Below are 14,049 nucleotides of genomic sequence, written 5' to 3' on the forward strand. Positions count from 1 at the left end.
AAAAATTCTCCATTAACTCCCACAGTTACTGAGATCATGCAGCATATCTTCCTATAGTTTTCAAGTCAGAAATATTTTTCACATATTGCATATTGTTGTCTACCCCTCTTGCTAATGATACAGTGATTGGTCAATTACATAATCTGGCTGTATTATAGGGGGAGTAAGATGTAGTCCCGGATTTTGTTGTAAGACTATCCAGCTTATCTCTGGCTGCTCATTTGAGGTTAAATTGATACTACTTCATGCACTTTAGGCCTCAATTTTTGTCCTATCAAAAGTCACAGCCTACAAAATGCTTCTCTTTACTAGCTGAGACTCATGACTGATTTCTGCTCGTTGGTGGGTGATTTCACGTATCACTTTGGAAAATCCACTTTAGAAAACAGGGCATTAAATGTGTCTGATAGTATTCTTTGTATTGATCTGGATTTCAGGGATATCTAATTATTTTTTCTTTTCGTCCTTACTTTGCTGTGTAACTTTAGGTGTGCTGTATTAACTTTTCTTTAAAAAATGACAAGTTTTTTCTAAGAATAGTTAGACAAGTAAATGAGGAGAATGTTGAAATGTAAATGCATAAAACCACTGAAATGTGCATTAATCTAATATAGAATAAAGTAGAATGAAGTTATTTTAAGATTTTAATCAATATATTATGTGGCGCAGATAATATGGATTTTAGCTACTTTTTATTCCTCATGTAAAATGCAAATCTTTCCCCCCCCCCAAGATAAATTGTTTTGCTGGTAGTCCTCCTTTTGTGTTGAAATTAAAACTCTTAGAGGTCAAGTTTGCTTAGTGAGTTGAAAGAGTAAATTCATTTTTACTTATTCCTTACGTTTATGACAGGAATCTTTTAAATTTTCCTAAAGAGAATAATAAAAAAAAAATCACATGGAAGATGTATAGGAAATACTGTTTATTTGTTACAGCCATTTTAATTCCTAAAGTTTGTCTTTTATTTTGCAGTTACCTGTGGCAGATTCCATTAACTATTGTGGTAGGAAATAGAAGCCATGTGTCTTCAGAAGCAATTATTTGGGTGTCTAACAAATCAGGTAAAACATATATTTTCCTCTGAGGAACTACTTGGTCTCAAATAAATGTTTAGCAACTTAACTTCTGGTTTCAGCTGTTATAAACATGTGAGTAAAGACAAATTAGAAAGAGAATATAGAAGAATAATCTCTATAAAATAAAGTATAATTTCTACGTAGTCTAATTTTAGTCTATTGATATAATTATTAAATTTGTGTCTTTGATTGTAAAGAGAAAATTAAAAACAAAATACTTGTAGTACTAGTTTTAACTGTTTTAAACTGCATTATTTTGTAATCCCAAATGTAATTAACTTATAATCATAGTTCCCAATAGAGCAATATGTCAAGCTCTGAAACACTGGCCACATATTTAATTCCATTTTCCAGCTATCTTCTCTTTATTAGACTGGCCCTTTATATAGAATGGGTCTGGCAGTAAAATTAGATAACTATAGAGCCAGATATGAGAGGCCTTGATAGCTCATCAAACCATCCTTTTAGGTAGCGTTAATGCTCAAGGAGCAGAAAAAGATGAGATTCTATTCTGTTTCTAAATATCTTCAAATAAGATAGTGACCTATTTCATTTCACTATCAGAAAGCTATTTCTTGAAACCAATCTAAATCCTTCATGCTAGAGTGTGAACCAGGTCTCTTTTATTTCTGTTTTCCATTGAATTGAAAAAAAACAATTATTGTTTTTATGTAACATGTCATTTATATTTAAATGGTCAAGTATTCCACATTTTGTTTTTCTTACTGTTTTCTCATATTCTGTTAATTTATCTTTTCTTACTATTTTATAAGCATCATTTTAAACAAATCTTTTCTTGAAATAAGGTGAAGTATAAATAAATACTGTTTCTTCCCCTCAGTTTAGCTGTTATTAGGGAGATGTAAATGGTCAAAATACATACACACATAAATACAAGTAAAAGGTTTTACAGCAGGATCTAATCTGCTTACCAGAAATATAAACTCTTGTTTTTCCAGTTGAATTTTTATTCAAATGTTCATGTTATTGTATTTTAACCCATATTATGAAAATATGTGCTTTCATTTATATACATTATGTATAAAACATTCATATATAATGCAATGATGCATTGAAATGCTCATTTTAAAACATATTGGAATATCTCCTTTTAAATTGCTTACTATAATCTATTCTTTTCATTTCTTTGAATTAGTTTTTATACCATGCTCTGAGTTCACACTTACTGTATTTTCTTTATACTTCTCTTTTAGCTTCATGTAGTTTTATTTATCTACATAATTTATTATGAAATGATGAGTGAAAACAGTGAGCTCCTACTATAATAATTCAGCTATTAGAATGAAGTCTTCGGTCCATAGGATTGCTAGGGACACAAAATAGAAGAGTTTTCAGAAATAAAGTAAAAAGATAGAAGATAGAATAGAAATGGGAAATTAGATACTGATCCAGTGTCAGGATCAGCCCCAGCTTTCACTTTTAGACAGTGCAGGGATTCAGGGCAAGTCTGATTCTCCTTCAGCTCTTTTCTCAGGGTCCATTTCCTCTAACTCCCTAGTTATTTCTGTAGTGTTACCCATGATGTCCACAGATTATCTACAAGAGTATCATGACCTTTATTTTATTGAAGCTTGGTGATTTACAATATTATGTCAGTTTCAGCTGTACAGGGTAGTGATTCAATATCTTTGCAGATTATACTCCATTCGGGCTTCCTTGGTGGCTCAGTGGTAAGGAACGCACCTGCAATGCAGGAGACCTGGGGTTTGATCCCTGGGTTGGGAAGATCCCCTGGAGGAGGGCCTGGCAACCCACTCCAGTGCTCTTGCCTGGAGAATCCATGGACTGAGGAGCCTGGAGGGGCTGTGGTCCATAAGGTCACAAAGAATTGGACACGACTGAAGTGACTGAGCATACATGCACGCATACTCCCTTTTAAATTATTACCATCATGGCTTTTCTTGACCAATGACCACAGGTTGTTGTACTGATATTTGAGAGATTGTTTTTATTTGTAGTCTTTTATTGTTAATCAGAAATAATAATAACATGATATTTCAAGCCATGTGCTTGCTAAAAAGTCCTCTGTGGTCATACATGTGATTGTTATACACAGCTGCATAGTTTTGTGCATGTGTAACTCTAGGAGATGATATTTACATGGACTGTGATATGACTTGGGCTTCCCTAGTGGCTCAGACGGTAAAGAATCTGCCTGCAACGCAGGAGACCTTGGTTCAATCCCTGGGTGAGGAAGGAAATGGCTACCCACTCCATTATTCTTGCCTGCAGAATTCCATAGACAAAGGAGCCTGGCAGGCTGCAGTCCATGGGGTTGCAAAGAGATTGGACGTGATTGAATGATGCTATTACTTGCAAACCCCTCACTCCATAATTGTGTAATGTGCAACCTATGGAGTGCAATGTGTCATATTCCATTAAATCATAGCACAGTCTTCTGATTGATAAAACGTAGTCTCAGTTGAAAGTTGAGGTTTTTGTTTGGAATTTCCATACCACGTAAATGTTTCTTGAAAACTTTATGAATACGTACATCTGGAAGAATTTCACAAGTGGGACATAAAACAAAGGCAACCTTTCTAGCTTCCCTGTTTATTCTCGTTCTAAATGTATTTGGTTCTGTCTTGAACTCCATTCCGATGACAAATAAAAAACAGAAACCAGTCAAGGATTAGGGAAGAAGGTTAAATTTATATCCTTTTAGATCGCCTTTTATCTTCAAAATATAGTTAACCAATATTAATGAAAAATGTTTCTTCATAGATATGGTAAGAACATATTCTGATCAATTCTTAGCAACATATGCTAAACATTCCACTTTTTAATTATAACAGATCAATGCTTTTATAATTTTTCATCATCAGTAATATCAATTTGATGTCATGTGATACTAAGGTCAAGTCATTAGTGAACAATGTAAACAATATAAAATGTGAATTTTATTTGTATCATTATATGTTCTTGACACTTCAAGTTTTTGTTGTGTTGGGTGGTTATCTAATTAATTCCAAGCTAAGGCACATATCATTTTAGGTTGAACATAGTTTTAAAGCAAATTTTTGAATTAGTAAAAGTAGGTAAAAAGATTTTTCTCTTGTTTTTACTATGAAAATGCTGAGAAAGCAAACATTTATACATAGTAGCCCTCATATTGACTGACTATTAACTAATGTATAGTGGAAGGAAATACACTTAATGACAAACATTAGGAAAGGAAAAATTCAAATTAAAAGGGAAAGTGATTCTGAAAATCAGAAGTAAATATTAAAAATAGCATAATGCTTACCTTAAATATTGGCTCGTAGGATTCTCATAAGCCTTTAAGGTATTTTTTTTTTAATCTCTACTTTGCAAATGAGAAGATTAAGGCTTGAGAAATAACTTGCCAAAAATGTCTTAGGAACTTGGTTTTCTTTTCTAAGTTTATTTGTGACACACATGCACACACAAGATTTTAATACTTTGGTAGGTTACTTTGCAGATCTGTCAGTTTCAACACTTGGCCATAGAGTGCATATGCATGGTTCTTTATAATCTCTACAGAGCATGATATAATTTGATTTTCACAAGAGTCCAGTGAGAAAACGAGGGTGTGTTATTATATGTGAATTTGTTTCACATTGTTCCCCTTGGCATCCTGCTTCACTTTTTTGTTTGTTTTAAATTCTCATTGTTCTGCAACCAGCCACTATTGAGTAGAAGATCTGATCTGCTTTCTTTTTCATTCCAAAAGGAAGAATAAAATATAAAAATATAAAATATTATAAAATGCCAACTATTCTGTGCCTTGATGTAGTCTAAATCTTGTGCCATTTTGGCTATATTTGAAATATAAATTTTAATTGTTACTACTAACACCTGATATATAACATCCATACTTTTTACTATGGTACTCATCATACACTGTACCTCATTAGACTATTGGAAAAGATCTCTTTAAAATTCATTGCTTGCCATTAGTTAATCTGAAGAACATTTTAGAGATATAACTAAGTAGAATGAAAAAGATATTTAAAAATCTATTACAAAATATTTTGGGGGATCATTTCTCCAAAGATTTCATTTATAGCAAAGGTATAAAAATATCCATGAACAGTAATAACCTTCAAGTTTTAGTTATTAATTTAATAATAGAATATTTAAAAATAATAGATGCTTGCCTTTCTTTTTCTCCTCAGATTACATAGCAAGTGTAGGGATTGTTTTCCTGTTTTAATTGGTCTCTGTTCTACCTATAAGTTGTTGAATTCAAAAGCTCAAAAAACTAGAAATAAGTGCATTATATGAAGGTAAGTTATACCATCTATATAAAATGTCAGGAGGAAGTAACTTTAAAAAAAACAAATTTAATATAGAAATCCATGACCATTTCAAAATTGTAAAAAGTTTTATCATGTGTTTATTAAACTCAATGCTTCAACATTGTAATTTCTTCAAAGAATAATCACTTGCTAGATGAAAATGATTAAACTTGTTCTTAACCCATGTGAATTCAATAACAATTTTTAAATGTTTTGTTATAAATGTTTAAATGTTTTGTTATATGTTTTGTTATAAAAAAATCTTATCATTCCTAAAGAGTTACGGTTACTCAAGAAAAACAATATCATCAATACTTCAATCAGTTTTATTTCAGTGAATTCAGACATGATTAATCAAAATCTCTCTTTATGAGAACTAATTTTATATGCTGTCTTTTAGATTATTTGTTTTTATTTTTACATCTGTAAAATTGGGTCACATTCTAAAACTTCACAGAAATTGTGTGGGTAAATATTACATTTTTGAAAAATATGCAGATACAAAGCATTAGAAACTTGGAAAGTTATAAATATTTTAGAGTAATATCTGACAGATTTATTTTTCTAAGTACCACAGATTAAGCTGTGTAAAATCTCAAACTAATAAATTATCCCCTTTTGCCATTGAATCATACAATTGGAAGCGTCCTTAAATGGCATTACTTGGCCTTTAGGTTATAGGTAAGGAAATTGAGAGCCAAAAACAATCAATGGTCTAAGTTCAAATATTTTTATATAGGAGACTAGTTACAACAATACAGGTTTTGTACTCTTTTTTAAAAATTATATATATATATATATATATATATATATATAGTTCAGTTCAGTTCAGTTGTAGTCGCTCAGTCGTGTCCGACTCTTTGCGACCCCATGAACCGCAGCATGCCAGGCCTCCCTGTCCATCACCAACTCCCAGAGTCCACCCAAACCCATGTCCATTGAGTTGGTGATGCCATCCAGCCATCTCATCCTCTGTCGTCCCCTTCTCCTCCTGCCGTCAATCTTTCCCAGCATCAGGGTCTTTTCCAATGAGTCAGTTCTTCGCATCAGGTGGCCAAAGTATTGGAGTTTCAGCTTCAACATCAGTCCTTCCAATAAATATACTACAAGTTTTAAATAACTTCATACATTATGCTACTTCTATGAAGCATGAGTCCTGACGGCATCAGCAGCAAAGTGATTAGAATTGTAAACTATGGTTTTAGGAAGTCAATAAAGGCTGCCATTAAAAGTGAATGAGTTCCCTGTATCATATTTGAAGGGGTTAAATATGTTAAGTTATAAGACTGCTTTTACTGGCTTCCATTAATTGCATTAACCAGTAAAGGCAATCAAGTTACCATTTTCCAAAGTGATTCTAATAAGCAAAATTTATTATCTTTGTTCTAATTATATGTAGAAATACTAGAGCTTTAAATGAGGTTCTTTTTCCCAACATGATTGATGATGCTGGAAAATCTGTTATTTATTAGCACATTCAAAAAGTATGAGGAAGAGGGTAAGAAATAACAGTGACTTTCAAATAAATGAGCCCTATTGTTGTAATCACTTTCTTCCTGAATAAAATAAGTAGATTATGCACCTGAAACCTTTTTTTATTCCAACCACAGATACATATACAATCTAACTGGAAGCCACATGAATGCAGTAGTAGATTTCTTGGTTATATTTATCTTGAGAAAGATAATTATATATACATAGTAGGGCTTTATCAAGAATAAAAATGTTAATTATAAGAAAAGTTAATTGAGTACTAATGAATAAGACACTGAAGGTTTTCTAGCAAATTCTAACCATAGTGATTAATTGTGTAATTAGCAAAAAGTAGACTTCAATTAGGTATTTAGAATGGTGTCCTCTTTTAATTATAGGTACTGTGACATTTGATATTAAGAAAGCATACTTCCTCCTGTTTTAACCCTTAAAATTGAAAATCTCTCTTACCCCTAAAATGCTGTTTTCAGAACACCATAGGATAACTTTGGACAAAGGGAGCTGGTTGCTGGGGAACATCAATCAAACTGGCTATTTTAGAGTCAACTATGATTTAAGGAACTGGAGATTATTAATTGATCAATTAATCAGGAATCATGAGGTAAACTGGACTTTACTCATCAAATATCTGTTTAGACATATGAACATCTGCCATTCTAATCCTAAATAACTCCATTTTTGTATTTTTGCTCTTTTGGTTGGCCTCATAGCTTCTCTCTGTCAGCAACCGAGCAGGTTTGATCGACGATGCCTTCAGCCTAGCCAGGTATGTTTTCCTGTGGATCTCCACAATAAAACTAGTACTCGTAAGACTTCCTCTGTTATAGTATATATGTTTTGAATCTGAAATCCTTTAAAAATTATTTATATCGCACATCCTTTGTGTTTAGATATAAATTATAATCAGTGTCCCAAACTCTTGATCAATAGTAGCTGTCGGCTATTTCTGAGCCAGGAGAAGCTTGATCAATTTTCGCCACAGGTTCAATTTAACACTCAAGATTAATAATCTCTTTCCAATTTCATTAATGAAGTCTACAAAATGACCATTGTGCCATATTTAATTTTTCATGGAAAGTACCTTCAAGCATCATCAATTTTTTTTTCCTGACATATACTAGTATATCTTTTTTTAATGTATTTTTGAATGTGATTCATTATGAAAAGCTTGGGCTGCAAGACAGAAATAAATATTCTCCTGGGTAAAGCTGTTCTGAACAAAATATATATCAATCTTGTAGCAGAAGTTTTAGTACTAGTTACAGTAATATTTGTTTCTAATAATCCATTTTCACATTTATATTTATAATGTTAAAAATCAGATATTCCTTTGGATAGTCATTAGATAGCTATTCCTTTAAAATAATGTTGATCGTAAACCCAAGCTATTCTACTCAATTTTTAGACTACATAGTAAAATAAACTCAGTTCTTTTAATATTTTGTATTGCTTCATGTCCAAATATAGTTTTAATTTTAATAATATGATAAGATTGGACAAAAAGTTAGAAATGGTAGTGTTTGGAGGATAGCCACGTATGGGGATAAAGATTAGGTAAGATATGAAGACTTTCAAGAGAGTATTAGATATGACATGAAGATTATTCTGACAGAGGAGTTTAGAGAGTGCAGAAAGCCAGCACGAGGGTATACATTGCCCTGAAAGAGAAGCGGGAGAAAGAGAGACATGTTAAGCGTTCCACAGGAAAGATTAAGGAACTGGAAGGTTAATTAAACTAGTATTACCAGTTAACTAAACATTTAAAAGATTCCAGACACTGTTTTGTTTTACATATAATAATTTGTATAATTCTTACAACCTTATAAGTATATATAATGGGAATAAGTATTATTCCCATTTTATAAGTGAGGAAACTGAGGCTCAGAGAGGTCAAGTAACTTATCTAAAGTCACATAGCTAGTAATTGACAGGACCAGGGCTTTGCGTATATGCAGTAATATAAGAGCCAGGTAATACAGGAAGATTGGGAGGGGGATTTGAAACAATAGTTCATGTGAAGTCTTATGGGTTTGAAAGATGGTGAGAAAGCAAATAAATAGTGACGTCCTAAAGAGAGAGGCAGATGGAAACTGAAACACAAGGAGTTTTGTATTAAATAATAGAAGTTATTTTTAAATGAAATATTTTAATTTTAGTAGATGAATTTTTTTCAAGAATTAAATTCCTTGTTGAACATTGCTTTAAATAACAATTTTGGAAGCCTTAAATGTTTGCAAGTAAACAATTTCATTATCATTTATACAGATTTACCAGGGAAATATGCAAATCTCATTGAATATATATTAAAATGTGTTCTATTGATTATGAAATAGGTCTCCTATTGGCATGGAAGTAAATAAACCCCAAGTTAGATTTATTCTGCATTTACGTGAAGCACTCTGCAGTTACTTGGAGTTCTTTGTGTTTTAGTGTATGCTAGTAAATGTTTCAAAGTTTTGCTACCCACCTATTTCAGCCTTCTTTCAGTTTCCTGAACATATTGCAATCCTTTTGGCTTCTTTATAGGTAACACACAAAAGAGTAGCAAATCTTTATCAGTATACGTGTTCTAAATACTGTACTGAGGCTTTTATGAATGGTTTTGTTTGGAACCCGTGGAGTGGATGTGGTTGCTACAGCCATGTTATAGCATGCTATAGACATGGAGGTTGAGAGGGGCTAAGTCTGTTAGCTAAGGGTGCACAGGTTCTAAGTAAGGGATGGGAGGTAACATTCAACTCAAGACAGTAGCACAGCAGAGCCTGTGACCTCAGGTCTGGATGACTTGGCCCATTACGTGAAATTCTTCTCCTCTCCCCTTGTCTGTTGGGAATATTACTATTCATTAAAAATTTTTTCACTTGCACCACCTTACCCGAAACCTGCCTGTCCTCCGCAGCCAGAACGTGGCATCTGTGTATCTTTGCATTAGCAGTTGTCACCTTATAATTCAGCTACTTTTCTAGGTCTCTATGATTGAGTGATCATGAGGGTAGGGCTTGTCTCATCCTTGTGTGACTACTCCTAACTTAATCTTTGGTACTGGATTATACCAATATATGTTTGTTGAATGAATTGCTGATTAATTATTGATTACTCAGACCATAAACTTTCAGGCCCACTATTTTTTTTTTGCAATTAAGTACACATATTCTAGGTATTTTTTTATGGTTGTTTTTTAAAATATATAAAAACTGCAAGAATGCATTCTAGTTGTACTCATTCAAACAAGAGAGATAACAATGTGAAATTTTTGTTTTTCTCCTTCTGTGACGTCCCATAGCTTTTATCCTCAGAAAAAATTATTAATATTTGATGTATATAAATCTGGCCCTTTTTAAACAATTTTTATGCAGTTTAATTTTTTACGTGAATATAAATGTTCTCTGACTCGTTTATAAAAACAAGTCTGAGGGACTTTATTCCATTTTTTCTAAATTTTCATTATTATAATCAAGACTGCACTGAACATCCTTGAACAGTCTTTTGTTGTACATATATGTGTTTTGGTATGATTCATTCTTGAAAGTGGAATTTTTGGTTTAAAGAGTGTAACACTTTCGATAAATATTGCAAGTTGTATTCCAAAGGGATTCCCAGTAGAACCCTCCATCAACCATTTATGAGGGGGCCCAATGCCCTCATACCCTACATGATAGTAAACAGTATATATCTTTTACATTTTTGACAGTATGGAAACAAAAATAAGGTTTTTTTGAAGCTGTTACAGAACTAGTTAAAATAACTTGAGCATCTTTTCCTATACATCTTCCATGTGTATTTAGTTTTCTTTTATGAATTGTTACCCAGTTAGAAGAAAAAGAAAAGTCTAACAGAAGATGGGTGAGGCATTTTTCCTACTCTTTTCCTATATATTTTGGATGTTTTGAGGTTTTAAGCCTTTTTGTAGAAGATGATTGTACAGTATTTTCTCACAATATCATGTCTTTTTTTTTAACTTTGTGATGTATTTCATCATCTCAATGGCTTTTAATTTACATGGTATTCAATTTGTAGCTTTCTGTTTTTCTGGTTCTGATTTCCATAGGATACCTTTGCTACATGAACATTTTGAAAATATTTCATTTTTTTATTTGTAAGCTATTTTACATCTATTTTCTCCACACCTTCTTCTCTAATGAGTTTTTATGTATAGCATAGTTTTCTTTAACATTATACATTTATAACCAATTATTTAATCCTGTTTGTTTATAAGACCTTTCTTATTCATAGATTTGAAATGATTTCTTTATCTTAATGCTAATATTTTTATTTTAGGGAATTGATTCAGTTCTGTTTAACTGGTCTCCGTTCTTTGTGGCACTAGCACCACGTTGCTCTGATTAGCTTCATTTTATAGTGTGTTGTGGTTGGTGACATTTTCTCTTGTTCTTATTCAAAATCTTACATATTTTCTCTTAAGTATAGATCTTAAAATCAGTTTGACAAAGCCATTAAAAATCCTGCTGTAGTTATAACTGAATGTGCATTGGATTTATAAGTTAATTTTTAAAGAATTAGCATCTTTTCAAATGTGAGATTTCCAATACCAAAACATTTATCCCCACTTATTTAGGTCCCTAAATGAAGTTCTGTAACTTTATTTAAATGAGTTCTGGTAATGTCATATTATTCCCTCATTCTTTTTTAAATGATATATGCTTTAATAGGAAATGGCACTGATTTTGCACTTACATGTTCTAATTTTCATTCCTTGTGTGTAAGGAACTAATCAATTGCCTTGCAAATGTCATTGTATTATGACATGAACTTGGAAATTAGTGACTAAATGCCTAGTTATATATTTTTTTGTAAGTGGTCCTTCATGTTTGTTGGTGGGCTTTGTTATGATGAAGCATTGCTAGGTTGGGAGATATAAAAATGAACAAGATGCAGTTCTTGTTCTCAGCGAGTTCATGGTCTAGCGGGGACAATGCCCCATAGACAATTAGCTATATCCTGTGTGTCAATGTGATGAATAAAATATTATGAAAGTGTTGGAAAGTAAAGAATTAATGTGGTCTAGAGAGATTGTTGTTGTTCAGTTGCTAAGTTATGTCTGACTCTGTGACCCCAAGAACTGCAGCACACCAGGTTTCCCTGTCCACTATCTTCCTAAGTTTGCTCAAACTCATGTCCATTGAGTCACTGGTGCCATCCAACCATCTCATCCGCTGTTGCCCCCTTCTCCTCTTGGCCCTCAATCTTTCCCAGTATTAGGGTCTTTTCCAATGAGTTGGCTCTTCACATCAGGTGGCCAAAGTATTGGTGCTTCAGCTTCAGCCAAAGTATTGGTCTTTTCAATGAATATTCAGGGTTGATATCCTTTATGATTGACTGGCTTGATCTTTCTGTCCAAGGGTGATGGACGTCATATAGGAGATAACATCAAGAGAATGAAGGTTTCCTATGAAAATTCGTTAAAGTTTTAAAAGTAGCAAAATGAAAAAAAATAAATAAAAGTAGCAAAATGAGAGCAGGAAAAAATGTAAACTAGAGGATGGATTTAAGGCAAGGGAACTGTTACCACAGTGATACTCATGGAACAAATTGATTAAAACACAGATTTGAGTGGAATTGGCAGTTAGATTATATAAGAACTCATATTGAAGTTATTTTTTCAGTTAATATATAAGAAACTGGAAATTTGGAATATTTGCCATAGAAAATATAATAACCTCTGGATTTGGATATTAAAAGCCATTAACATGCTATGATATGATTTTAAAAAGCTATGCAAGTGTGTATCACTGGATTGTGGACCTATGTGGTATTTTGTTTGAAAATATTCAAAATACATGAAAATTATTTGGAACATTTGTTCATATCCAAAAGAATTCCAGAGATAAATCATCATCACCACCCTTGCCCTGGGCAGTTACTTCACTGATTTATTTATTTAGTCACCAGTTTCCTGGAATGTTTAATTACGTATAACCCATGCCAGATTATTACATTATTAATGTCATAACATATACTTTAGCCTGAATAGCATATTTTTAAAAATCCTGTTACAAGCTATTCCATTAAGGATCCAGTCACCTAAAAAAGCCTCAGTCAGGGAAGAATCTTACAGCTTAGTTTGCAAGTTGTGTTGGGAAAGAAGATAACAGTTATCTCTTTTTAAAATACTAGTGATATGTTAACAATAAGCACAAAGGCCTGGGCCTGGAGATCATGAATGTCACACCTAGAAGTTCTTGAGGTACTTACTGGTGAGCTGCCATCAGCAGTACTCAATACATTTCTGAAGACTGTATGAGTTAAAAAATTAATACATACATTTTTATCAACTTGCTTCTGAGTTTAATAGTCTGAGAGAACTCTCAAGAGTGCTGTTAGAAGAACTGCAAATTCAGTAGATGAGTCAGTGAATATATAACGGCTCATGAAGAAGCAGATGATGAGAATACTCCAAACCTACCCTCATGTGTTGTTTCTGTTTCTGGGCTGTAGTTTCAGGAGCTAGCAGCATTGTTAAAACCGACTTAATGTTTGCAAACTGAGTGATAGTCATCTGCTGCATGTGAGACTTCTTGTTTCATAGTTTTTATTAGAAGTTCTGTGTCTTCTGGATGGTCCTTCTGCACCTTATTTAGTTTCTCCTGCACCACATGTGTTCATTATTTCTTTGCTCATTGCAGAAAATGGGAACATTGTGTACCTATAAGGCAAGTTCATCCAGAACTGGGCTAGATGAAGAGTGGTTTTTCCTATGTGGATGGCTGGATGTTTAAACTGCCGTGTGTTGACCTTTCATAGTGCTGAGAAGTAATGACTTAGAAACCTTCTATGAGAAATACCTTGGCAGATGGGACATTTTATCCTGATTACCCAAGTCAGCTGTGGAGATAACAGGACTACTTCACTTCACCCAAACGTTGCCATGCTAAACCTGATTAAGAGTCCTGGATCCCTCTGACTCTGTCTGTTCATTGTTGCTCAGTCACCAAGCCCTGCCCAACTCTTTGTGACCCATGGACTGCAGCACGCCAGGCCTCCCTGTCCCTCACCATCTCCTGGAGTTTGCCCAAGCTCATGTCCACTGAGTCCGTGATGCCATCCAACCATCTCATCCTCTGTTTCCCTCTTCTGCCCTCAATCTTTCCGAGCATCAGGGTCTTTTCCAATGAGTTGGTTCTTCCAATGAGTTGGCTCTTCACATTGGAGCTTCACCTTCAGGATCAGTCTTTCCA

General features: G+C 33.3%; 1 protein-coding gene across 1 annotated transcript in view; it reads left to right on the forward strand.

Annotated features, from left to right (window-relative positions):
* TRHDE (thyrotropin releasing hormone degrading enzyme) overlaps window positions 1-14,049 on the forward strand; it is a 418,175-nt gene that overhangs the window by 324,354 nt on the left and 79,772 nt on the right. The window contains exons 10-12 of the mRNA XM_065934092.1: window positions 973-1,061; window positions 7,324-7,454; window positions 7,564-7,619. Of these exons, the coding sequence (XP_065790164.1) occupies window positions 973-1,061; window positions 7,324-7,454; window positions 7,564-7,619 (276 nt within the window). The remainder of the gene's footprint in view (window positions 1-972; window positions 1,062-7,323; window positions 7,455-7,563; window positions 7,620-14,049) is intronic.

This window comes from Muntiacus reevesi, chromosome 4, assembly GCF_963930625.1.
Source record: "Muntiacus reevesi chromosome 4, mMunRee1.1, whole genome shotgun sequence".
NCBI lineage: Eukaryota > Metazoa > Chordata > Mammalia > Artiodactyla > Cervidae > Muntiacus > Muntiacus reevesi.